Raw genomic sequence first — 27,892 nt, 5'->3', positions numbered from 1 at the left:
CGCCCTTGGTAATGAACATAATTATGGGCTTATGTATGGCTTGAAGAATTATGTAAAAATGTAACCACTGAATTGTTTCTAATCGGTTCTTTGAACAAACTGTTCAAAAGAACCAGTTCGCGGAAAAGATTCGCTCTACAAGTTTAACTGAAATACATAAAATTACAATAAACACTCTTATTAAATCAACTTAAATTTGAAACTGTAATAAACATTATTATGGACCTAGAGCATGAGAAAGACAGTGATATTATGTAAAGACGTAATCGATGAATTGTTTCTAACTGGTTCTTAACAAACTGTTCAAAAGAACCGATTCGCGCAAAAGAGTTGGAACTACGTCACTGCTAATAACCAATCAACGATCAGCTCCCCCCTCGACAGCCAATCAGCGCTCAGTCCATTCTCTTGAATCCTCTACAGCGGGTCGTGTGTTTTGGTTTGTGGGTGAGAAAATTCCTATAAAGTTTGAAGAGTGCGCCTAAGTTATAAACTGTTGCTAAATACAACATACAGCGTGTGTAAGCTTTTTAATCTGAATGTGGAATTGACAAATCTTGTTGAAAATGCTGTTGGCGGAAGTCAAAAGGCTGAAAGTGGCCGAATTGCGTGCTATGTTAACAGAGCGAGGACTGGACTCGAAAGGCCTGAAGGCCGAGTTGGTGGTTCGGTTAATCTCCGCGATCGAAGCCGGTGTTGAACCCATTGAGGAAGTAAATGTTAGTGAGACGACGAGTATAGAACCTACAGAAAAATCGCGAAAGTCTCACTCCCCGGAATCTGAGCTGTGTGTTCGGACGCAGCCTCCAGTATGCACTCCTCCTCCTAAAAAGAGCATGAACGCGTTTACTGATCAAAGTACACAGACTGACCCACTTCAGCTGTGTTCATGCACTGCCCCAGGAGCCACAGCAGAGCAGCGGACCGCTAGGACTAAAGAGGCCGATGGATCTAGAGAGGACAGACAACATCAGACGAATCCACAGCATTCAGCTGCTGCTCTGCATCCTGTCGCCTTGGCAACCGTTGCTACAGAGGATGCAGAGTCAGGATGCTCATCATCAGTCTTGGCCATTTCACAGCCAGAAGCACCACAGCAGCAAGAGCAGTGTAAGTCATCTTTAGAACATGATTAAAACAGTGCTTCTTTGCTTATCATATAATACAATGAAAGTAAGATGATAAAATGCTGACTGCTGTGTCCTGCAGTGCTCCATAGATTGTCAGATGAACCTGAGTCGGTGGACTCCACCCCAGAGGAAAGCAGTGAACTCAAGAGGCCTTATGAGGAAAGAGGCAGAGATTATTACGAGTTCAAAGAGGACATTCATTACAACAGGTATTGATCTGTAGAAAATGCAAGAGCTTGTACTTGAAGGTATTTCAAAGAACATATTTCTAGAATATTCTACGACTTGTGCTCTCCAAGGCTGCATTTCTTTGTAAAATACTAAAATATTATTGCATTTAAAAGGAACTGTTTTTTATTTGAATATATTTTGGAAAATAATTTATTCCTTTGAGTCAAAGCTGAATATTCAGCATTATTACGCCATGTGATCATTCAGAAATACACTGATTTGCTGCTCAAGAAACATTTATTATTATCATCAATCTTGAGAATCATCTTTGATGAATTAAAAAGGTCAAAATTAAAGCATTTATCTAAAATAAAAATATTGTGCAATGATTTGTATTCTGGATTACGTAATCAGATTGCAAAAATTAAATACTTGTAATTAGATTATGTTATATTTTAAAATCAGATTACAGTTACATTACACTTTGGTATAATCTCACAGTAATCACTATAGTCTAGGTGATAAACGAGTTGGGTCAAAAGTAATCAAAAAGTAATCAGACTACATTACCTAATATTTGTCCCTGGACCTCAAAAGCAAGGGTATAGTTGTAGCAATAGCCAGAAATACACTGTATGGGTCAAAAGATTTTTCTTTTGCCAGAAATCATTATGATATTAAGTAAAGATCATGTTCCATGAAGATACTCCTACTGTAAATATGTCAAAACTTAATTTTGGATTAGTAATATGCATTGCTAAGAACTTAATTTGGACAACTTTAAAGTTGTTCTTCTCATTATTTAGATTTTTTTGCACCCTCAGATTCCAGATTTTCAAATAGTTGCATCTCTGTCAAATATTATGCTGCACTAACAAACCATACAGCAATGGAAAGCCATTTATGTTTATATGTAAATTTCTGTTTGTAACATTTTAGATAATTAAATTGAATGCACCCTTGCTGAATGAATAAATCTTACTGACACTAAACAGGCTTTACAAAACAGATTTGAACATTTCTGACTTGTTTTTCCTCAGAGCTAAAACACCAGAGCTGCTGCCGGAGCCTGAGGAAGAAGCGGAAATAGATTTTGACGACGTTCGACTGGATTCCTGTAAATTCATCAAGACCCAATACATGCTCAGATACTGAATAAGGCATTTGAAAGTCTGTACTCAGAAACGCTGTGTTTGTGTTTTCCAGATAACTGTGACCTGCATTTCGAGGTGGACTCTGATGGAAGCAGCGGTCAGCCGCTCTTCTGGGAAAAATTCCCTCTTCTTTGGTCAGGGTGCAGGATGACGCATGGATTTTGTCAAGGGAAGGTCGGATTCGAAGCCAAGGTGTGAACTTGAGGTTTGAATTTTGTAAATGTTTTGTACAGCAGCTAAACTAATGAATTAAATGGCACCTTTGGCGCATTATTACTTTTTTGGGTCTCCAGTTTGTGAAGCGACTGTCAGCACCTGCACTAGACACAAGCTGCGGCCAGGATGGACATGTGCTCAGAGTGGGCTGGTCTGTGGACAACACAAGCCTTCAGCTAGGTGAAAATAAATCATATTACAGACTTGCAGAAACGTAAAAAAAAAAGTGCTGAGTGTGCTGTTATAGATTAGGTATAACACAGCTAGAAGATGAACTGTTGAAAATGAAAACTGATGAAAATGTTGCATTTAAAAGTGTATTTGTAAAAAAGTGTTTCTGAAAAAATATTGTAATTAGTGATATTATCAAAAGATATAATAATAATAAAATTATTAAGAATTATTGCTTTTTTTTCTTAGGTGAGGTGGAGCTGTCGTATGGTTTTGATGGACGGGGGAGGATAGTAACTGGAGGAAAGGAGGCGGCGTTTGGTGAGCCCTTCACAGAAGGAGACGTCATCGGATGCTATGCAGTGAGTTTCACAAGTAATTGTACAGAAGTAGGTTAAAGTATGCATGCTGTGTTCTTTAGCTCTTGGGTTAGAGGAATAGTTCACTCAAAAATAAGATATTGCTGAAAATGTGCTCACGCTCAGGCTTTAAGATGTAGATGAGTTTGTTTCTTCATCAGATTTGGAGAAATGTGTCATTCCAGCACTTGCTCACCATGGATCCTCTGCGGTGAATGGGTGCCGTCAGAATGAAAGTCTAAATGGCTGATAAAAACATCACAATAATCCATGTCTTGAGAAGCCAAAAGCTACTTTTTTTGTAGGAAACAAATCCATTAAGATGTTTTTAATGTTACAAACACTTCTTTTTTTGCTAAAATCCAAATTTAAACCTTAGTTTTGCTTTTTTCAGCGAATAAAATTATGTTAATTGATTGACTGGAGTGTTTCGGATTACTTGTGGAATATTGTGATGTTTTTATGGACTCTCATTCTGACGGCACCCATTCACTGCGGAGGATCGACTGGCGAACAAGTGACGGAATGGCAGATTTCTCCAAATTGAATGAAGAAACTTGCTCACCAGTGGATAGGGTTGCAAAAAGTGCAAAAATTTCCATTAAATTTCGGAAACTTTCCAGGATTTTTGGGAAATTTTCAGGGATTTTTGGAAAGTTTCTGGAAATTTACTGGAAGTTTTTCACCTGTTTGCAACCCTACCAATGGATCCTCTGCGGTGAATGGGTGCCGTCAGAATGAAAGTCTAAATGGCTGATAAAAACATCACAATAATCCATGTCTTGAGAAGCCAAACGCTACTTTTTTTGTAGGAAACAAATCCATTAAGATGTTTTTAATGTTAAAAACACTTCTTTTTTTGCTAAAATCCAAATTTAAACCTTAGTTTTGCTTTTTTCAGCGAATAAAATTATGTTAATTGAGTGACTGGAGTGTTTCGGATTACTTGTGGAATATTGTGATGTTTTTATGGACTCTCATTCTGACGGCACCCATTCACTGCGGAGGATCCACTGGCGAACAAGTGACGGAATGGCAGATTTCTCCAAATTGAATGAAGAAACTTGCTCACCAGTGGATAGGGTTGCAAAAAGTGCAAAAATTTCCATTAAATTTCGTAAACTTTCCAGGATTTTTGGGAAATTTTCAGGGATTTTTGGAAAGTTTCCGGAAATTTACTGGAAGTTTTTCACCTGTTTGCAACCCTACCAATGGATCCTCTGCGGTGAATGGGTGCCGTCAGAATGAAAGTCTAAATGGCTGATAAAAACATCACAATAATCCATGTCTTGAGAAGCCAAAAGCTACTTTTTTTGTAGGAAACAAATCCATTAAGATGTTTTTAATGTTACAAACACTTCTTTTTTTGCTAAAATCCAAATTTAAACCTTAGTTTTGCTTTTTTCAGCGAATAAAATTATGTTAATTGATTGACTGGAGTGTTTCGGATTACTTGTGGAATATTGTGATGTTTTTATGGACTCTCATTCTGACGGCACCCATTCACCGCGGAGGATCCACTGGTGAACAAGTGACGGAATGGCAGATTTCTCCAAATTGAATGAAGAAACTTGCTCACCAGTGGATAGGGTTGCAAAAAGTGCAAAAATTTCCAGGATTTTTGGGAAATTTTCAGGGATTTTTGGAAAGTTACCGGAAATTTACTGGAAGTTTTTCACCTGTTTGCAACCCTACCAATGGATTCTCTGCAGTGAATGGGTGCCGTCAGAATGAAGAGTCTCAACAGCTGATAAAAAACATCACAGTATTCCACAAGTAATCCACACCACTCCAGTCCATCAGTTAACATCTCGAGAAGTCAAAAGCTGCATGTTTATAAGAAACAAATCCATCATTAGGATGTTTTTAAGTTAAAACTGCTTCTTTTAGCTGAAATACAAATCCTCTATCCTTCGTTTTGCTTATCCCAGTGAATAAAACTGATGTTAACTGATGGATTGGAGTGGTGTGGATTATTGTGATGTTTTTATCAGATGTTTAGACGGCACCCGTTCACTGCAGAGGATCCACTGGTGAACAAGAGACGGAATGACACATTTCTCCAAATCTAATGAGGAAACTTGCTCACCAATGGATCCTCTAGAGTGAATGGGTGCCGTCAGAATGAGAGTCCAAACAGCTGATAAAAACTTCACAATAATCCACAAGAAAGCCACACCACTCCAGTCCATCAGTTAACGTCTTGAGAAGCCAGAAGCAGTGTGTTTACCAGAAAAAAATCCATCATTAAGAACCACTTCTTTTAACTAAAATGCAAATCCTCAATCCTTAGTTTTGCTTTCTCCAGTGATTAAAACTGATGTTGATTGATGGACTGGAGTGGTGTGGATTATTATGTTTTTATCAGCAGTTTGGACTCTCATTCTGACGGCACCCATTCACTGCAGAGGATCCACTGGTGAACAAGTGATGGAATGACACATTTCTCCAAATCTGATGAAGAAACAAACTCATTTACATCTCGGATGGCCTGAGAATTAGCACGTTTCTTTGGGTGAACTATTTCTCTAATTCAGTGCGGGTTCATTATTAATTAATAACTCTTTCTTCATTCAGTTCGTCAGTGAAACAGGAGAGGTGACTCTTTCATTTCACAAGAATGGATGTTCTCTTGGAGAGGCGTTTCACCTGAACTCCTCTACTCTTGGAGGTCAAGCCCTTTATCCCCATGTGCTTTGCAAAAACTGCTCCGTTTCCGTAAATCTCAATCCAGAGACTCCCTGGCATCCTTATCCCGCTGGTTTCTCCACACTGCTCGCACTTCCTCCTGGTCAAAGGACTCGTGCGCTTTTACCAACAGCATCTAAAAGTGAATGTGAGGTAGGAAAGCTAACAAAATTAAACATCAAGATGAATATTGTTACTGTGAAGCTGTAAGCATTCTCTCACAATCTCCTCCATCTCTCAGGTGTTGATGATGGTTGGTTTGCCGGGTTCGGGTAAGACTCACTGGGCTCAGGCTCACATGCTCCAGAACCCAAGGAAACGTTACAATCTTCTGAGTACAAACTCTGTTTTGAACTGCATGAGGGTGAGAGAATCTATCAAGTCAGTGTTGTTGTTAAATTAGAAGTTCGCTTCCAGAACAAAAATGTACAGATCATTTATTCTACCCCCCAAAATGTTCATGTCTTTCTTTCTTCAGTCGTAAAGAAATTGTGTTTTTTGAGGAAAACATTTCAGGATTTCTCTCCATGTAGTGGACTTCCAAAATGCAGTTTAAATGAGGTTTCAAAGGGCTCTAAATGATCCCAGCCATGGAAGAAGGATCTTGACAATTTATATACTTTTTAACCTCAAATGCTCGTCTTGCCTAGCTCTGCATCAATACAGCTAGGGTATGTCAAAAATAGGGCTGGGAATCTTCAGGCACTTCATGATCCGATCCAATTCTGATACTGGGAGTCACAATCTGATTCCAAAACTATTCTTGATCTACATTTTTCCCCTAATTAATTCTTCTGCTGTGCAAATACTACTTTACATTTTAACAAAATGTAAAAATGCAGTTTCCATCCTTTTTGTTTATAGTTGGATTCTCTGTATGTCAGTACTGCCATCTTAAAGTAGGGCTGTGAATCTTCACAATCTTCTTAATTACAATATTCATTCTCAGCTTAATACCACAATTCGTCACATTCTCAGTTTTCAATATTACCGCACATGGCTACATTCTAATATACATTTTCTATCAAATGTTTTTTGTCCAAAATGTACTTAATTTTTTTTATTATATGAGCAGGCTACTTTTTTTAAACAATTACTTATATAAAAATAAGTGTTCTTTAAAAGTTAAACAGACGATAGCTATGGTTTTTCTGTTTTTCCTCTGCATTATTGCTGTTTGATTATTACTGATGAGAGTGGCTGATTTAACAGGCTGCATTCAAACTAATGCACAGATCTATTTCCATATGTGACCCTGGACCACAAAACCAGTCTTGAGTCGCTGGGGTATATTTGTAGCAATAAGTTACATTACTTTTAGAAAGTAATTGAAAAGTTACATTACTTATTATATTTTAAATCAAGTAACTTGTAATCTGTAACCTGTTACATTTCCAAAGTAACCTTCCCAACACTGTTTTCGACTAAAAAAAAAAGAAAGACATAAACGTCTTGGATGACAAGGGGGTGAGTACATTATCTGTAAATTTTAGTTCTGGAAGTGAACTTGTCCTTTCACTGGGAAAGCTATAGAAATGGGTTAAATCTTAATTCTTACCATAACATTGAGTGCTGCACTGTTTTATTTTTCTGTTCTGCAGGAGCCTCCTGGAGCCGATCACAGAGAGCTGATGCTGCAGCAGGCCACTCAGTGCGTCAGTCAGCTGATCAAAAGAGCTGCAACCAAGAGGAGGAACTACATTCTTGATCAGGTACTGAGGAATATGTGTGCAGTAAAGGTGGAACAGAGTTTCAGCAACTGTCTTTACACTCACATGTTCTCGCTTTTTCACTCTTCTCCAAGGCCAACATTTATCCATCTGCCCGGCGACACAAGATGCTCTGTTTCCGTGGTTACCAGAGGAGAGCGGTGGTGGTGTTTCCACCTGATGAGGCGTGGAGGAGACGTCTGTCACAGCGCCAAGAGCAGGAGGGCATCGCACTTCAGGAAACATCTCTTCTCAAAGCCAAAGGTCAGACCTGATCATGTTTGTCAAGATTACAGTTTCGAAGCAGATGTTTTCATCTCTCTTCTTGTTTCCAGTGAGCTTCACGCTGCCGGAGCAGGGAGAGCATGTGGATGAGGTGATGTTTGTGGAGCTCAGCTCCGACGAGGCCCTGAAGCTCTTGGCGCATTATAAAGACGAAGCTCGCCAGCTCCTACCCACACCTCCCAAACGCAAAAAACACAAACAAGGCAGTCAAAACCGCTTCTTTCATCAGTGTGGTAAGAGATGATGATTTCACTTCTGCTGTTTTATTAAAGGGTAATGAAACCCTCCTGTTTCAGCACTGGCTACTCTCACCACAGTTTTGAAAAATGCAGCGTGGAGGAGAGGGGAGAGAGACAACACAGACAACTTTGGGTTCAGACAGTTTCATTTCGCTCCCCACGAGTTTAAAACACAAATAAATGCACATCCATTTGCACTATGCATCGAAAACATAAATGTGACCCTGGACCACAAAACCAGTCATAAGGTTACATTTTACAAAACTGAGATATATACATCATATGAAAGCTCAATAAATAAGCTTTCTATTGATGTATAGTTTGTTAGGATAGGACAATATTTGACCGAGATACATCTGTTTGAAATCTGGAATCTGAGGGTGCAAAAAATGTAAATACTGAGAAAATCACCTTTAAAGTTCAAATTAAGTTCTTAACCATGCATATTACAAATCAAAAATTACATTTTCATATGTTTACAGTAGGAATTTTACAAAAAATCTTCATGGAACATGATCTTTACTTAATTTCCTAATGATTTTTGGCATAAAAGAAAAATCTAAAATTTTGACCCATGCAATGTATTTTTGGCTATTGCTACAAATATACCCCAGCGACTTAAGACTGGTTTTGTGGTCCAGGGTCACATATCGTTACCGTGAAATAAAATTTTGGTCATACCGCCCAGCCCTAGGATAAAACACGCAGCGTCATGAATATTTATGAGACACCGACGCGTCATCGATGTGCTATAGTCCATCGGCGCGTCACAAACGGCGACGTCAGCACAATGTAGATTTTAAACCCGGAAGATGAAAATAGCGCAAAAAAGCTCAAAATTAACCAGTTATCTCTAACAATTAATATTAACAGATGCCAGCGTTGCTTTCTATGATGTGCAACACAAACACTTCTGCTAAAAACTTCAGCTTTCCTAACCCTTTGATATCTTGATCCTAAAGCATGATATTGAATTTTCAATCTTTTATTTTCAAAGGATGGAGAGGAGGTCCGTTCGGCCCACACTGTACATTGCAGAAAGCACAGGTAAGTTTGATAGTGTGGTGATGTTCAGTGTTGGGAGTAACGCATTACAAAAGTAATATATTACAGTAGTTTATTACTTTTTGTTGTAACGCGGTAATATAACGCATTACTAATACAATTTGGGTAATAATATTACTCGTTACAATCTCAGTAACGCAAGTTACATCAACATATTTTAACTCAAAATTAATTTGCGAATTAAAAAAAGTCCACGAGTAAAATATTTTGTCTTCCTGTTGCTGGAATTCGATGGTTGAGATGACTGCAGAGAGATTCTACATCTGTGAGATAGACACACTCCCCTAATAGAGAAATAGCACTGGAAACAGCTGGACTGGTGCCACTAACACTAAACTAACGAAAAGAGCTGCGGAGTCGGAGAAGAGAAAAAAAATGACGGACGAGCGCAGACAAGCAACAAAAATTAAGCTAAAAATGACAAAATCTGTTTTTATTAAATCATAGTCTGTATATACAATGAATGAACATGCGAAATACATCTGACAAAAATAGCCTAATTAACAGATTTTCAAAACGAAAGGAAAAGACTGAGTGACATATGCTGCTGAGTTTGGTTCATTTTTGTGTGGAGCGGCGCTCTCCGAAAGTTCACGGAAAGGAAACCGAGATGACAGAAATAAAAGTAAACACACTGCAGTTTTGGCCAAAAATGACGGAGTTATTCCGCTATTCGATTGCGCCGGCGCCTCACGCACACAGCATTGCAAAAGTTGCAGTCTGTTAGTTATAAGAATAAAATACAGTCAATCAAATATAGAAACACTGGTCAAATGAAATAGTGCGTACTGCGTAGTACAATCCGTGCCGTTCAGCCTGAGCTCGGCCCAAACACGTATGTGACCCTGGACCACAAAACCAGTCATAAGGTTAAATTTTTAAAAACTGAGATATATATACATCATATGAAAGCTCAATAAATAAGCCTTCTATTGATGTATGGTTTGTTAGGATAGGACAATATTTGGCCGAGGTACAACTATTTGAAAATTTGGAATCTAAGGGTGCAATAAAATCAAAATACTGAGAAAATCACCTTTAAAGTTGTCCAAATTAGGTTCTTAACAATGCATATTACTAATCAAAAATTACATTTTGATATATTTATAGTAGGAATTTTACAAAAAATCTTCATGGAACATGATCTTTACTTAATTTCCTAATGATTTTTGGCATAAAAGAAAAATCAATAATTTTGACCCATACAATGTATTTTTGGCCATTGCTACAAATATACCCCAGCGACTCAAGACTGGTTTTGTGCTCCAGGGTCACATATTTGCTCATGTGAGGAGGATGCTTTATAAGCGCGTTAAGTACAAATCCTGGTTTACATAATAGTTTAGCATTCAATTTCATCACGAATATGGACACATTTAATTGGATTGATGGCGAATGAGAGAGGTAGGTTGCACGAGAACAACACCGTTTGCTTTTAGTTTCGCTTTTACCCTCCATTGTTTTGGCTTGTTTAGCAACTTATATTCTTCATTCTTGTTTTGTTCTGAAAACCATTTAAAATAGCCTATAGGCTATTTATTGTGTTTAATGATTGTACATTATAACAGCTTTATTTACCGGTGTTATTTATGAATGTATTAATGCAGTTTGTGTGCTTATCCATGTTTAACCTAAACTACAACGTAACATTAATAGACATACCGGTAGGCCTACCTAAATATGTATTTATAATTTTATGCTAGCTATCCTAAACTTAATGTAAATGAGCAGTTCTAAACTTATATTTTGGCAATTTATAATCTGTGGATATTTTGATGAAAGTAACACAAAAGTAGTGTAATGCATTACAATTTAGAGACAGTAATATTGTAATGTGACTAATTACTTTTAAAAGACAGTAACTAGTAATATATAATGTGTTACATTTTGGAAGTAACTTGTACAACACTGGTGATGTTACACTAGATATTCAGACTAAATCTGTAGGAACCAGTGGTGGAGAGGAACAAAGTATTTTTGGATTAATTCATGAATTGGATTGAGCGGATGGCGGCTGTTCTCGAGTCAGTAGCTGCGTTTCCATTACCCTTCAGATTGTGCAAAGTGAAACTGCGAATTGAAAATATGCCTAAGTTTTGAGAATTACATAAATATTGGAAATTGGAAAAGTTGCTGCTTAAGTTTTTATAATAGCAATTTGCATATACTCTAGAATGTTATGAAGAGTGATCAGATGAATTGCATAGTCCTTCTTTGCCATGAAAATTAACTTATGCATCCGTGTGACTCTTAAAGCGGCAACAAATAATATTCCTTCTGCCGTCCCTGTGCTTAATATTAATAAAACGTAAAAATTACAAAAAGAAAAATCTCTCACTGCTCTTGAATGAAGGACTTTTTAGTATTAATAAGAAAGAAAGCATGTTTAATTCTTACGGTGAAGACGCTGTTTTATTTTACATTTAAATAATTGCATTCAATTTATGTTATAGGTTGTTAGACTCCTTTAGATTTGCAAAAAAAAATATTAAAATTTTTTTTTGCGTCTTTTTTTTTCTTTTTTCAGTTGTATTGCCATCTTTAAATTAATCACTAATATAAAGTTTTGGACCCAGTCTTAATCGTGATTTATTCATGATACAGCACGGCCTCAAGTACCTTATTGCTTTTATAAAACGGTTACCACACAATAAAAATATTAAAATCAAAAATATATATTAATTTATATATATTGAGTTGTACGTTTTCATATAGTAAAATCATTAACTGCCTTCCGCAGTAAAAAGTAGTCCCTACTGCTGCAGCTGTGTTTACGTTGCTAAGGGTGGTTGCTAAGGGGGTTCAATGATACACAAAACCGTTGAGTGAAGCGGTCATAGCTTCTGACCAATCAGAATTGAGGAATGGAACTAACCTTTTTTTTAAATATATATATATATATATATATATATATATATTAGGGGTGGGCATAGATTAATTTTTTTAATCTAGATTAATCTAGATTAAATCTTGGAATTAATCTAGATTAATCTAGATTAAAATGGCTAATTTGAATTCTGCTGAAGGCATTCAGAATATGTGTGCTACCCAAATACTGACTTAAAGTCTTTGAGAATGGATCATAAAGCTCATAAAGCTGTTCTATGATAATTTGTTGATGAAAATAAATTATGTTCAATTAGATGTACTTGTGTTTACTAACTAACTAACAATGAAATTATTTTTTAACGTCAACACCTCCCCAGCCCATTACATGTTACACCGTACTTTTATTTTGACAGGTTGCCGTGACGTTTCTGTGTCATTCAGTATGATATGATGCTAGGTTTCTCAAATGAAACGGTAAAAGTGACACTCACAGCAGTTTGGGAGATTGAGTTTATCTGTTCATGTGAGATGAAAATGCCAAAAATTACCGGGAGCGTCACGTGTGTTTCAGTATGCGTGTAGTAAAAGCTCGTCTCCGCAATGCATACATAGAGCTAGGCAAACGGAACATATCGGATTCATATTAAAACGGTCTTTTTGCATTTCAGTTTTCACATACACTAGTCCATATCGCGATTTGAATTAAGTGACTGACCAACATTTGATTTATGAATCCAAAAAACGACGAATTTACGTGGCATTTCGCTATAGTAGATTCGGTTTTTATGAATGGAGGACGCGATCCCGTCTGTGTTTTGGCGGAGGAGACTTACCCGCGACCATATTCTACAGTCTTCGGTATACATCCGCGTTAAACTATCAAGGTGAAAGTCATCATAGCCTGCGTAGTTTAGACCCAGCTCCCAAACCATATTTGAGAATAGATTAACGGCGATATTTTTTTTATCGCGCGATAAGAGTCTCACGTTAACGCAGCACGTTAACGCCGATAACGGCCCACCACTAATATATATATATATATATATATATATATATAATACAGCAATTGGCATAGTTTGTTTTGCAGACCTGGCAACCCTGCATGAAATATCAGTAACCTAAATTGATATTTTAATACATTAAATATTTTGATAGTGTAGACGAGTCCCCAAGCTAAATATTATGAGCAGCAGGGTTATATACATCTGTAAACATAATATGAAGCTCTCAAACAAGTTAATTACAAAATAAACATTCATTAATTAGTACTTTTATACTTAAGTACATTAGAAACCAAGTACTTTTATACTTTTATTCAGGTAAATTTGAGTATTTACTTATACTGGAGTAATATTGTATTAGGGTACTTCTACTTTTACTCAGTATATAATGATGGGTGTGATTTTAGGGTCGCCATCCATCCTTCGGCCGCTCTTACGGATGCAGCAGCGACCCACAGCGATACAGGAAGTATTACAGACCGTACACTGGCCAGGTAAGAACATCATATGGATGTCAATCTATGATCTTTGGAAAACAGCATTGAGAAAAAGAAAAACAAAGCATATACTTAATAAATCTTTGTTTTGTTTTTTTGTTTTCTTGCAGTGGAGCTTGTCTGAGCAAAACCAGAGTTGTTCTGGCAGCGTGTACTATGGATTTTCAAGTTAGCTGGACATGTTTTGATAAACCCAGAACTTTCATGTAGCAGGAAAAACGACCTAAATCAGAGCATTTTGCTTTGATTAGCAGTGCTTCACCTTTACAAAAAAATAATTGCTTCGGTCTGTCTGTAATTTCATTAGCAAAGGTCACTGCTTATAATGAGGAGCTCGCTTGAGTAGTTTATCTAAAAAAATATATATTTTAGGAATATTCTGAATTTTATACTGTTTTATTCTGCTTTTAAAACCCCTGAATCTTAATTGATTTTATTGACAGCCCTAGATGTTAACAGTAACAGAGTACTCTAAAGAAGACACTTCTTATTAAACTTTCTACAGAGTGTCCTGCCATCGTCACTTGTATCTCTTTGTTGCTTGTAAAAGAATATTCTCTGTAAAACTGTTTTAGAATATATTTATTGTGGAAAAAATGTTTCTCGTCAGGTTTATACGTCTAACATCAATGGTGGGACTACAAACTGAATATTTTCCAGATTTCCAAATTTGCTTTCACTTGAGCTTCTTCAGAGGCCCCCTTTCCACTGTCAGTTAAATTACGTTTATTTGCTCATATGTGACACAGATCGGACTTGTTGTATGACAGTGTAAACGGGTAAAAAACACGTATGCATTCAGATATTTCGAGATCAAAATTCATATGTGGAAATAAATCAGATATAAATGGGATATGTGCCAATGCAGCCGTCATGTAAACAGGCAGATCGGATTTTCTGAGGCATTGCGTTCTGTACGTCATTAAAATTGCTTCAATTTGTACTTCTCTGTGGTTTAATGGCATCTTATGTTACCCTTGCTGACAAAATGAGTGTAAATGCGCACAGGATATTTTTAGGTACAGGCAAAATGGTGAAAAAGTGGAAAAACGCTGGTTGAGGTCATCACAAAAATTAGTTTAACCCTTGTGCGACCTTATGGACATTTTTGTCCATTTCAGTTTTGTGTTATAAGTGTGTCTGTGTTAATGCCAACTGCATAAATCTTGGCTCAGGTGTTTATTTTTATTGAAATTAATATTTCACCCTCATTTCCTTCAAAAAATTAATTTTACCCTCTGTACAAAAAATACTCACACTCAGGACCTTAAGGACAAAAATGTCCACATTGAAACCCATTAAAACTGCAATTTTTTAACCCAGGGCCATTTGACTATAAAATGATGCAATGTTTGCTAATAGGCATTCATTCTATCGGCAAGGCTTCAAATTTAAATTTTTTACTAGATTGTGCCATTTTTTTTTTTTTTTTTCAAATTTGACATATAAAAGAAATACTTGCTTTTTTGTGTTTTCTGCTTATGCATATTATAGTCTATTATAGAGTCAATTGGACAAATAATGCAACTATAATTGTGTGGGTATGTTGGTGAGGATGTCAGAGTGTGGTTTGCATGTGTTTACTGAAAATTTTATGGATGTAATTAGTTTGAAAGAAATGATATTGTACTGGCAATCAATCCCAAATCCCACTCCATGTATTTGAGTCCCACCCTTGGCAGGGTCATAGGGTCATGTCAAAACTAGGAATAAGTTCAAAGAAGGTCAATGAGCTTTGAGGATTTTTCTTTTTCACCCAAACACACATCTTATTCCCTGATTGCACTTTTTCATTTGTTATTGTTTTTGTACAGAGATAAAAGGTGAGCTTGAATTTGATGTAGAAGCCCCTAAACACATATTTTTGTTTTCACCACAAGAAAACGCTGATTGTTTAGTCTGGTAGATTTTGTACAAAGTTTGAGTGTTCGCACAGCCAAACCTATACATATTTGGTGCTTGAAGGCTTGGTCATTTCTTTGCTTGCAAGATGAAGAGACGTTACTCAGCAGAGGAAGCTCTGGAGCTGGTGTTGCCCACTGACAGACAGCATTATGTAAACAAACCAGCATTTAAAGGGTTAAAATTCTGAAAAATGAATGAATGTTTGGTAATTATGAATAGAAGAGATGCTGATAAAAAAAACAACAGTCAGTGAAAGTGGAAAAAAATATTAATATATAACATTTCTATGACAGTTTTTTGACATGGACATTTTTGTCCATTATGGCCCTAAGTGTTAGTTGTTGTTTTTTTAAATCTGACACTACATAAAAAATATAAATGCCTCAAAATGAATGTTGTTGTTCTTCATTGACACACCCAAGAAGCTAATAAGCAAAGAAATAAAAATCTGCTTATCATTTAGTATATGGAAATTAACTACTATTTTTCTTTTTTTTTTCATAAAAAAAACACCTGTGGCATCATGTAAACAAACCAGCATTTAAAGGGTTAAAATTCTGAAGATTAATGAGTGTTTGGTATCTATGGGTAGAACAGATGCTGGTTAAAAAAATCGACATCAGTGAAAGTGGAAGAAAATATTAATAAATGATATTTTATGGCAGTTTTTGGACATGGACATTTTTGTCCATTTTGCACCTATGTGTAACTTTTTTTTTTTTTTTTTGAAAGCACAAGGGTTAAGTTCTCGTCTAGCGATCCCAGATGCTCCAAATAGTGATTAGACATCTAAAAGTTTCTTTATTTGTACATTTACTGAGAATTGCCTTTTCTCTGCTCACTTCTCGTGCTAACTGTCATCCAAAGTGTGCACAAACACCAAAAAATACACAGAATTACAGTATTTCAGAATTCACGCAAATATAATCTGTTGTGCCTTAAGTGAACGCTTGGGGAAAACATCTGATGTGTAACATTATATTTGATTCGTGCATTACAGTATATCTATTATTGATTAATATTGGTCTAACCATAAAAGAAAACTACACTTCTTTTGTAGTTTTAATAATCAATTTATTTCTAATAAACATATTTGAGTATTTGTTTTTTCGCACATGAATGTTTTTTTTTAAATGAAGGTAATGCATTATTTCTCTCTTTCTAGGCTATTTGTTACTGTTTTTTGCATCTGTTCTTATTCATAATAGCAAAGATAAAATAAAAAAAGTAAACTTTCATCTTTCTCATAATCAATGCTGACTCTATCGACTTCAAACACGTGTAGCGTAGTCCAACAAATCATGCATCATATTTTTTTAAGTGTGTTAATTGTGACTGGTTTGATCAGCACTGTTCACGTATTATTCTCAGAGGAAGCTTGTGAGAAGGAGGTAAATGACAACAATGCATGCACAATGTTTAAGATGGTATGGCAAGTGTAAACGCATGAATCAGATATAGGCAACAAATCAGAATTGGGCATCGAGACCTACAGTGTAAACCAGGCCAAAAAGACTTTCACTGTAAATTCCAATCTGACATTTGCACTAAATTAAAACGTCTTAGTCGTTTGTATTTGAGCTTTTATTAATTTAATATAAAAAGTTGTTTATTCAAATTAAAGTCTGTTACAAAGAATAGATTTCCATAAAAAAACTCTGTATAAATATTATGACTTGTAATGGCCACCAGTATACAAAATAGTAGACTACCGTTGTTTGCAATGATGTTTTTTGTAATTTTTCAAACAGGTCTCTTATACAAAACACTATGCAAAACAACTCAAACTGTTGTCACTGATTATATCATAAAATAGATTAAAAGAATAGTTAACCAAAAATGACAAAGTGCACACTCTCAGGCCATCCAAGATGTAGATGAGTTTGTTTCTTCATCACTGTCTCACCTACGGATCCTCTGCAGTGAATGGGTGCCGTCAGAATGAGAGTCCAAACAGCTGATAAAAACATCACAAAAATCCAGTCTTGTGAAGCCAAAAGCTGGACTGATAGACTGGAGTGGTGTGGACTATTGTGATGTTTTTATCAGCTGTTTGGAAACTCATTCTGACGGCACCCATTCACTGCAGAGGATCCAATGGTGAGCAAGTTTCTTAATCAAATTTGAAGAAATCTGTCATTCCGTCACTTATTCACCAGTGGATACTCTGCAGTGAATGGGTGCCGTCAGAATGAGTCCATCTGTTAACGTCAGTTTTATTCACTGGAGAAAGCAAACCTAAGGATAGACGATTCCTATATTAGCTTAAAGAAGCAGTTTTAACAGTAAAAACATCTTAATGATGGATATTTTTACTTATAAACACAGCTTGTGGCTTCCCATTCCCAAGACGTTAACTGATGGACTGGAGTGGTGTGGATTACTGGTGGATTATTGTGATGTTTTTATCAGCTCTTTGGACTCTTATTTTGACGGCACCCATTCACTACAGTGGATCCAGTGGATTAAATTTGGAGAAATCTGTCATTCTGTCACTTGCTCAACAATGGATCCTCTGCAGTGATTTTCATTCTGACGGCACCCATTCACTGCAGAGGATCCATTGTTGAGCAAGTGATGTAAAGCTACATTTCTCCAAATCTGATGAAGAAACAAACTCATCTACATCTTGGGTAGCCTTAGGTTGAATACACCTTCTGCAAAGTTTCATTTCTGGCTGAACCGTTCCTTTACATGATGTAATTACTCGTTTATATGATCTGTTTGTGCAATTACTGAGAGCTGGTTGTGTATCTGATTCAATTCAGTAATCAGGCATCACCCTTTGATACAGCAGTACTGCACCCTTTGCTGAAGGACACATCTCTGACCACAGGGGGGAGCGCTCGTTTAACTGGAACATTTTCTGTAGAATAGAGTTTTAAAAAATTATATAGATATGCATTACTTCATCATAATGCACTATGACATTTTAAAATCACTGTACTCTGTTTTTGATGACTGTGTAACATTTATATCTAATACAAATTTTGCTTATGTACACTCAGATTTTAATGCTTTTTAAAGGAGACTTTTCTGCTCATCAAGGCTACGTTTATTTGATTAAAAATACCACAAAAAAAAAAAACTAACATTGTGAAATATTAATGCAATTTAAAATAGTGGTTTTCTATTTTAATGTACTTTAAAAAGTAATTTATTTCTATGATGCAAAGTTGAATTTTCAGCATTTTCTTTCTCTCTTTGAAATAAATTAATACTTTAATTCAGCAAGGATGTGTTAAATTGATAAAAAGTGATAGTAAAGACTTAAACTATTGCCAAAATGCAACCTGGGCTGTTTTCTTTACTGTAAACGAGACAAATTATATCTAAAAGCATAATTACAACAAACGAGCCGTTTTTGAGATTGACCGTGATTTCGTTTTGTGGTCAATGGCCGGTGAATGGGAGTACTAGGGGCATAACTTTGAGCGAATCAAAATCAATATTTTTACAACACTAAGAAGGCTCGACACACCATGAAACTTTGCTGGAAGTATCGCCTGGGTCTCTACACATGAACTCCAGCATTGAGAACATTGTTTGTGTACACAGAGTTTACTAAAAAGAAAGGTTTTGAACAACTCACTTTCACTGTTTGAGTTTCCGCTCGCGGCCGTCCTAACAACGCCCTTCAGCCGTGATTTATTCATGATACAGCACGGCCTCTCGTACCTTATTGCTTAATTAAACCTGTCATACATTGATATCTGTGATTTTTTTTTGATGAATAAAAAGTTAAAAAGAACAGCATTTATTCAAAAAAGAAATATTTTCTAATTAAAGGATCACTATTGCCAAAATGCAACCTGGGCTGTTTTTTTTTTTACTGTAAACGAGACAAACATATATCTAAAAGCATAATTACGACAAACGAGCCGTTTTTGAGATTGACCGTGATTTTGTTTTGTGGTCAATGGCCGGTGAATGGCCGTGATTTATTCATGATACAGCACGGCCTCAAGTACCTTATTGCTTTTATAAAACGGTTACCACACAATAAAAATATTAAAATCAAAAGTATATATTAATTTATATATATTAAGTTGTACATTTTCATAAAGTAAAATCATTAACTGCCTTCCGCTGTAAAAAGTAGTCCCTAACTGCTGCAGCTGTGTTTACGTTGCTAAGGGTGGTTGCTAAGGAGGTTCAATGATACACAAAACCGTTGAGTGAAGCGGTCATAGCAGTGCCCTATCATGAATACGACACAGCTGCTGACCAATCAGAATTGAGGAATGGAACTAACCGTTTTATAATAAAAAACATTGAGCAGCACAACTGTTTCCAACATTGATAATAAAAGTAATAAATCAGTATATTAGAATGATTTCTGAAGGATCATGTGACACTGAAGACTGGAGTAATGGATAATGAAAATTCAGCTTTGCATCACAGGAATAAATTATATTTTAAAATATATTTAAAATAAAAACCTGTTATTTTGAATTGCAAAAATATTTCAGAATATTACATTTTTCTGTATTTTTGAGCAAATAAATGGAACTTTGATGGGCATAAGAGACTTTAAAAAAAAAAAAAAATCCCAAAACTTTTGAGTGGCAGTGTAAATATGATTAAATACTCGTGATCTGTATTTATATAAGTGCTTACCGCTCGACTCATGAACAGTATATCGGTGGACTCATGGGCCTCGGGACCTCCACGTCTATAGAAATCTCTCACTTCCTCTGTTGTCAAAGTGCACCTTCACAGAATAAAAAACAAAACAAATGAGTAGTTATTTAAGCTAATAGCTCATGTGGATGTTTAAGAATTAAACATCATACGAATGATAATTACCGGACATAAAACTCTGCACTGGGTCGTCCTGCACTGGTGTGGTTCAGCGCAATTCCCATAAACAGCGGTTTGCTCAGAGAATTGACGGGAACGTTCACCTGTGACAACAAAGAAAGAGATGATGAGACCACAAAGCGGCATTAATATGGGACTGAAGCATCATCTGATAAATGTGCAGTCCACAGATACACACCTCATCACTGATCTCCGCACACACCGAGGAGAAGATCTCTGAAACAACGGCTCTCTCTTTACCCTGAAGGAGATTGACACATATGTCCTCCTCACTGACCTCTGGACACAACATCTGCAGACACACACAGATATTACTGCATTTCAGATTATACAACAGGCCTAAAACTCCATGAGTTTAGAGAGTAGATGCATTTAATTCCTAATGTCACTCCTCCTTTTCCTGCTTAAATAAGTAAGCTAATGCATTTCTTAGGTGCCCAGATGAATAATAACAGAGCTGCAGCAAGGGAATAATACCAGTTTAACTTTATTTTGTTAATTTTATATTGTTATGCTGTTGTGTGTTCAGCTGATTCTTAAATTTGCTCTTTATACAATGACTATCACTCCATAAAGAATACTACAATCAGATACAACAATAACTGACTGAACTGCACTGCCAAATTATTTTGAAAATGTGACCCTGGAGCACAAAACCAGTCTTAAGTCGCTGGGGTATATTTGTAGCAGTAGCCAAAAATACATAGTATGGGTCAAAATTATTAATTTTTCTTTTATGCCAAAAATCATTAGGAAATTAAGTAAAGATCATGTTCCATGAAGATTTTTTGTCAAATTCCTACTATAAATATATCAAAATGTAATTTCTGATTAGTAATATGCATTGTTAAGAACTTAATTTGGAGAACTTTAAAGGTGATTTTCTCAGTATTTTGATTTTTTTGCACCCTCAGATTCCAGATTTTCAAATAGATGTATCTCGGCCAAATATTGTCCTATCCTAACAAACCATATATCAATAGAAAGATTATTCATATGATGTACACATCTCAGTTTTGTAAAATTTAACCTTATGACTGGTTTTGTGGTCCAGGGTCACATATAGTGAATTAAGCTATAAACTCGATCATAATGTTATAATGCACAATGTTTCCATTTAACATGTATTTTGAGGTGCAGCTCGTCGAGTGTTTTTACTAGTTAGCAGTAAACCGGCTAAAGTTAACTCACCTAAATATGTTCGTAGATTTGTGTTGGATGTCATCTTTGAAATGGAAATATTGATATTTTATTTGTAAACATAATACTGTTTTCGCTTATTTCAGTTTAAGGCATAAAACTAGAGAACTAAGCCAGCGGTAGTACTGACAGTGGCATGTAAACATGGCTGAAGACGTAAAAAAAACGGAGGAACAGTCCTGATCTGCAATGATGGTTCGCGAAACATTATAATAATAATTTGATTAAGATCAGACCTTCAAGCAGGTTCGCGAATCATTTTATTAAGAACAGGACTTTATCGTAAATAATATGATTTAGATTGGTTCGCGAATCATTTCGAGTCCTGGTCTGAAATGAAGGTTCGCGAATCATTATTCAGATTGGCATCATTTGATTTAGATCTAAACTTCAAGCAGGTTCACGAATCATTTGATTTCGATAGAAACTTCACTTACTGTAAATAATATGATTCAGATCAGTTCGCGAATCATTTGATTTAGATCGGAACTTCACGTATGGTGTTTCATTTAATTCAGATCGTTTCACTAATCATTTCGAGTCCTGATGGTTCGTGAATCATTTTTCAGATCGGGACTTCAGATCACGAATCATTTGATTCAGATTGAAACTTCAAGAGGGTTCACGAACGATTTGATTTAGAACGGAATTTCACGTATCGTGTATAATTTGATTCAGATCGGTTCGTGAATCATTTCGAGTCCTGATCTGAAATGATGGTTCGCGAATCATTATACAGATCAGAACTTTAGATTGCGAATCATTTGATTTAGATCAGAACTTCATGTATCGTGTATCATTTGATTCAGATTGGTTTGTGAATCATTTCGAGTCCTGATGTGAAATGATGGTTCGCGAATCATTCAATTTAGGAATTTCACATACGGTATTGCGTATCATTTGATTCAGATCGATTCGTGAATCATTTGATTTAGATCGGAACTTCACGTTCTGCGTATCATTTGATTCTGATTGGTTCGCGAATCATTTGATTCACATCGGAATTTCAAGCAGGTTCGCAAATCATTTGATTTAGATCGGAACTTCACGTATTGTTTATTATTTGATTCAGATCGGTTCGCGAGTCATTTCGAGTCCTAATGTGAAATAATAATAATTTTTTAGATTGGGACTTCGGATCGCGAATCATTTGATTTAGATCGGAACTTCATGTTCTGCATATCATTTGATTCACATCGGAATTTCAAGCAGGTAGGTGAATCATTTGATTTAGATCGGAACTTCACGTATTGTTTATCATTTGATTCTGATCGGTTCGCGAATCATTTGATTGACATCGGAATTTCACATTCTGCATATCATTTGATTCTGATCGGAATTTCAAGCAGGTTCGTGAATCATTTGATTTAGATCGGAACTTCACATATTGTTTATCATTTGATTCAGATCGGAACTTCAAGTTCTGCGTATAATTTGATTCTGATTGGTTCGCGAATCATTTGATTCACATCGGAATTTCAAGCAGGTTCGCAAATCATTTGATTTAGATCGGAACTTCACATATTGTTTATCATTTGATTCAGATCGGTTTGCGAGTCATTTCGAGTCCTAATGTGAAATGATGGTTCACAATAATGTTTTAGATTGGGACTTCGGATCGCGAATCATTTGATTTAGATCGGAACTTCACGTATGGCGTTTCATTTTATACAGATCGTTTCACTAATCATTCCGAGTCCTGATCTGAAATGAAGGTTCGTAAATAATTTTTCAGATCGGGACTTCGGATCGAGAATAATTTGATTCAGATTGAAACTTCAAGAGGGTTCACGGACGATTTGATTTAGAACGGAATTTCACGTATCGTGTATTATTTGATTCAGATCGGTTCGTGAATCATTTCGAGTCCTGATCTGAAATGATGGTTCGCAAATCATTATACAGATCAGAACTTTAGATCGCGAATCATTTGATTTAGATCTTCAAGCGGGTTCGTGAAGCATTTGATTTAGATCGGAACTTCATGTATCGTGTATCATTTGATTCAGATCGGTTTGTGAATCATTTCAAGTCCTGATGTGAAATGATGGTTCGCGAATCATTTAATTTAGGAATTTCACGTACGGTATTGTGTATCATTTGATTCAGATCGGTTCGCGAATCATTTGATTCACATCGGTTCACGAATCATTTGATTCACATCGGAATTTCAAGCAGGTTCGTGAATCATTTGATTTAGATCGGAACTTCACATATTGTTTATCATTTGATTCAGATCAGTTCACGAATCATTTGATTCACATCGATCATTTGATTCTGATCGGTTCACGAATCATTTGATTCAGATCGGAACTTCACATTCTGCATATCATTTGATTCTGATCGGTTCGCGAATCATTTGATTGACATCGGAACTTCACGTATGGCGTTTCATTTTATACAGATCGTTTCACTAATCATTTCGAGTCCTGATCTGAAATGAAGGTTCGCAAATCATTTTTCAGATCGGGACTTCGGATCGAGAATCATTTGATTCAGATTGAAACTTCAAGAGGGTTCACGAACGATTTGATTTAGAACGGAATTTCACGTATCGTGTATAATTTGATTCAGATCGGTTCGTGAATCATTTCGAGTCCTGATCTGAAATGATGGTTCGCGAATCATTATACAGATCAGAACTTTAGATCGCAAATCATTTGATTTAGATCTTCAAGCGGGTTCGTGAAGCATTTGATTTAGATCGGAACTTCATGTATCGTGTATCATTTGATTCAGATCGGTTTGTGAATCATTTCGAGTCCTGATGTGAAATGATGGTTCGCGAATCATTTAATTTAGGAATTTCACGTACGGTATTGTGTATCATTTGATTCAGATCGGTTCACGAATCATTTGATTCACATCGGAATTTCAAGCAGGTCCGTGAATCATTTGATTTAGATCGGAACTTCACGTATTGTTTATCATTTGATTCATATCAGTTCGCGAATCATTTCGAGTCCTAATGTGAAATGATGGTTCGCAAATAATTTTCAGATTGGGACTTCGGATCGCAAATTATTTGATTTAGATCGGAACTTCACGTTCTGCATATCATTTGATTCTGACCGGTTCGCAAATCATTTGATTTAGATCGGAACTTCACGTATTGTTGATATTGCGAATCATTTTTCAGATCTTCGGATCGCGAATCATTTGATTTAGATCTGAACTTCATATTCAGATAGGATCGCAAATTATTAGATTTAAATTTGAGCTTCGGACCAGGTTCGCAAATCATATCACGAGTGGAATGATTCGTGAGTATAGATCTGAAATAATGGTTTGCGAATCATTATTCAAATGGAGACTTTGCATTGCGAATCATTTGATTTAGATCGGAAGTTCAGGAGCGTGTTTGCGAATCAATTGATTCAGGTACTTGGAGGTGGTTCACAAATCTTTTTTTTTTTTTTTCAATTTAATAGTAGAAAACATTAAACATAAAGAATTAAGCCAGTACTGTTATAAAAACAAAACAAGGAAAAGAGAAGAAAGTATGCCCAAATACAAACCCCTTAAGAAAATTAACTGTGGATTTACTATAGTGAAAGTGTAGTAACTATGTGATTTTTTTGTATAACCAGTTTTACTACAAATACTGTAGTTAAACTTTTTAAACTGTAGTTAACAAAACCATGGTTCATTGTCATAAGGGATGTGTTGCCAGATTAACAAAAAAGTGAGCATAAGAGAATAAGGAATCCTGATGAAGGCATTAATGAGTGGCTCTCAGTGTATCTGACCTTTGGCTCAGGATGACCTCCAGGTATGTCTAACAGGCCTGCAGCCTCTGCCACTTTCTGACTTCTCCTCAGCAGGACGACATCTCCGTCTGCGGTGGCCATGACGGCACCCACCCCCAGCGGCTGTGCGAGGAAGGCCTGAGGATCTGCACATTCGTTCTGTCCGTGACTCTGCAGATTCCCTGCCTCTCGAGACCAGTTAGTCCCGAGATAGTCTTTATAACAAGTCAGGCCTAATTGTAATGTTAGAACGCACGATTGCTCATTTTTCGCCAATCTGTTTGAGGACTTATCAGCACTTTCTAATTGGTCTCCTTCACCACACTGTGAGGCCTGTTCTGCCACTGGTCCGTTTTCCATGACAGAAAGCACCGCTGAATGCAATCTGAATTTGGCTCCATTGAAGAGCCACGGTTCTTTGGCCAATCGGTCGCTCCACACGGCTTCAATGTGCTGCTCGATTTCTGGAAAACTCTGCCGATTGAACCTAGTGTGGGATTGAAGCAACAAAATGTTTTGGTTAAAATACGGCCACTTCGTTCATTACAGTGCTATTTTGTGACTATTTAATATTTAAAAGTACAAATATTCTTATGACATTAAATTATAAAAAAAAAAAAAAAACATTTACAGTTGAGGTCAAAAGTTTACATCCCCCTTTCAGAATCTGCAAAACGTTAATTATTTTACCAAAATAAGAGGGACCATACAAAATGCATGTTATTGTTTATTTAGTACTGACCTGAATAAGAGATTTCACATAAAAGATGTTTACATATTGTCTACAAGAGAAAATAGTTGTAGAGTTTATAAATATGATCCCATTCAAATTGTACTTACCCTTGATTCTTATTAATGTGCTCTTGCCTGAATGATCCAAGGCGGTGTTTTTTGTTTAGTGATAGTTGTTCATGAGTCCCTTGTTTGTCCTGAACAGTTAAACTGCCTGCTATTCATCAAAAAAAACTTCAGGTTCCACAAATTCTTTGTTTTTTTGCATTTTTGTGTATTTGACTCCTTTCCAACGATTACTGTATGATTTTGAGATCCATCTTTTCACACTGAGGACAACTGAGAGACTCATATGCAACTATTACAGAAGGGTCAAACGCTCACTGATGCTTCAGAAGAAGAAAAAAACATGCATTAAGCGCCAGGGGGTGAAAACTTTTGAACAAAATGTAGGTGTGCACATTTTTCTTATTTTGCCTAATTTTTTTCATTAAGTACTGCCCTCCAGAAGCTACAGAAGATACTTACATGTTTCCCAGACGACAAAATAAGTCAAATTTACCCTGATCTTCAAATTCTGGGAAACATGCAACTATCTTCTATAGCCTCTGAAAAGCAGTACTAAATGGAAAAAAAATCATATTTAGGCAAAATAAGAAGAATGTACACATCTCCATTCTGTTCAAAAGTTTTCACCCCCTGCTCTTGATGCATTGTGTTTCCTTTTGAAGCATAAATGAGCGTTTAAACCTTCTGTAATAGTTGCATATGAGTCTCTCAGTTGTCCTCAGTGTGAAAAGATGGATCTCAAAATCACACAGTCATCGTTGGAAAGTGTTCAAATACACAAAAACGCTGGAAACCAAATGATTTTTCAGAAGAACAGCAGGCAGTTGAACTGTTCAGGACAAACAAGAGACTCATGAACAACTATCACTAAACAAAAATAACAACTGTGGATCATTCGGGTGAGAACACAATATTGAGAATCAAGTATGTAAACTTTTAAACTGGGTCATTTTTATAAATCCAACTATTATTTTCTCGTGTGGACTATGTGTAAGCATATTTTATGTGAAATATCTGACTCAGGTGAGCACTAAATAAACAATAACATGTGTTTTGTATGATCCCTCTTGTTTTGAGATACAAATAATTAACATTTGATTTAGCGGATTCTGAAATGTATATGTAAATGTTTGACCTCAACTTTATAATGGTATTTCTACTGTACCTGTCTGAGATTTCTACGTGAACCTGATGTTCTCCAAGAGCCTGTAATGCATCACAGTGCAGCATGAGAGACACCTCTGGATCCATGACAAATCCCTTTCAAACTTCTCCTAAGTGGACTTTCAGCATGGGTGTCTTCTCAGTGAGCTGCCTACCTAGATATGATTTGCGAACCGTGTACATCTAAGTTAACGTTAGACAGAAAGTTTGTTTTGAGACAAGAGTTATGAAACTGACAGATACCTAACGTTACTATAAAAACAGTTCAACAGGCCTTACAAACGGCGAACTAAGTTAATAGAAAGATGCTGTTTCATTTCTAAGAAAATATTACATTAAAACACTTTGAGACTGCTTTTCATTCTGTTGTTTACAATATTTAGCTACCAAGCAAACTTACTTCCTTACCTAAACCGTACACAGCCGGACTCTTAACTGAACAACTTCCGGAAAGCGCCGGACTTCAAAATAAAAGTCAGTAACCTGAGCGTCTGCTGAAAACTGAAAACGACAGAGAAGATAAAATAGAACAAACAACTAAACATACTGTATTTAAATAAAACTCATTATATACGCTATATTTTCTTAAGATTTTAAAAAAATATATACTTTGTATTATTAGAGAAACTCACATGAGAGCACAGAACTGTAACAAAATATTTAACGTTTTCCACATCAATCATGTTGTTTTGTACATGTGTGACGAGAAAACCAGTCATAAGAGTCAACTTTTTA

The 27,892-nt window shown here is 36.1% G+C and overlaps 2 protein-coding genes across 2 annotated transcripts; one reads left to right on the top strand and one right to left on the bottom strand.

Moving 5' to 3' along the window:
- Positions 1-435: 435 nt before the first annotated feature.
- On the top strand, positions 436-14,457 carry LOC141288579 (heterogeneous nuclear ribonucleoprotein U-like protein 1). The gene is made up of 14 exons (XM_073820742.1): positions 436-1,110; positions 1,210-1,339; positions 2,342-2,418; positions 2,508-2,647; positions 2,749-2,851; positions 3,092-3,204; positions 5,779-6,042; positions 6,131-6,253; positions 7,491-7,601; positions 7,694-7,862; positions 7,934-8,116; positions 9,120-9,169; positions 13,425-13,511; positions 13,625-14,457. The coding sequence occupies exons 1-14, from the start codon at positions 567-569 to the stop codon at positions 13,685-13,687; spliced, it is 2,157 nt and encodes a 718-aa protein (XP_073676843.1). The 5' UTR covers positions 436-566; the 3' UTR covers positions 13,688-14,457.
- A 2,428-nt stretch (positions 14,458-16,885) lies between these two features.
- Positions 16,886-27,566, bottom strand: nudt22 (nudix (nucleoside diphosphate linked moiety X)-type motif 22). Its single transcript, XM_073820802.1, has 6 exons — positions 27,159-27,566; positions 25,193-25,679; positions 20,422-20,535; positions 20,229-20,326; positions 20,040-20,133; positions 16,886-18,285 (listed from the first exon to the last, which is right to left on the bottom strand). Exons 1-6 carry the CDS (start codon positions 27,242-27,244, stop codon positions 18,184-18,186), a joined length of 981 nt encoding a protein of 326 aa, XP_073676903.1. The 5' UTR covers positions 27,245-27,566; the 3' UTR covers positions 16,886-18,183.
- Positions 27,567-27,892: the final 326 nt, after the last annotated feature.

This window comes from Garra rufa, chromosome 16 (assembly GCF_049309525.1).
Source record: "Garra rufa chromosome 16, GarRuf1.0, whole genome shotgun sequence".
NCBI lineage: Eukaryota > Metazoa > Chordata > Actinopteri > Cypriniformes > Cyprinidae > Garra > Garra rufa.
This window is presented reverse-complemented; position numbering and strand designations above follow the sequence as displayed.

Coding starts and splice junctions, on each gene's coding strand:
- nudt22 (XM_073820802.1), bottom strand. CDS start 27,244: ATGGATCCAGAGGTGTCTCTCATGCTGCACTGTGATGCATTACAGGCT. Junction 25,680..27,158: donor CACGTAGAAATCTCAGACAG/GTACAGTAGAAA, acceptor ATCCCACACTAG/GTTCAATCGGCAGAGTTTTC. Junction 18,286..20,039: donor TACTGTTCATGAGTCGAGCG/GTAAGCACTTAT, acceptor TCTATTCTACAG/AAAATGTTCCAGTTAAACGA.
- LOC141288579 (XM_073820742.1), top strand. CDS start 567: ATGCTGTTGGCGGAAGTCAAAAGGCTGAAAGTGGCCGAATTGCGTGCT. Junction 3,205..5,778: donor ACGTCATCGGATGCTATGCA/GTGAGTTTCACA, acceptor TTCTTCATTCAG/TTCGTCAGTGAAACAGGAGA. Junction 7,863..7,933: donor ATCTCTTCTCAAAGCCAAAG/GTCAGACCTGAT, acceptor TCTTGTTTCCAG/TGAGCTTCACGCTGCCGGAG.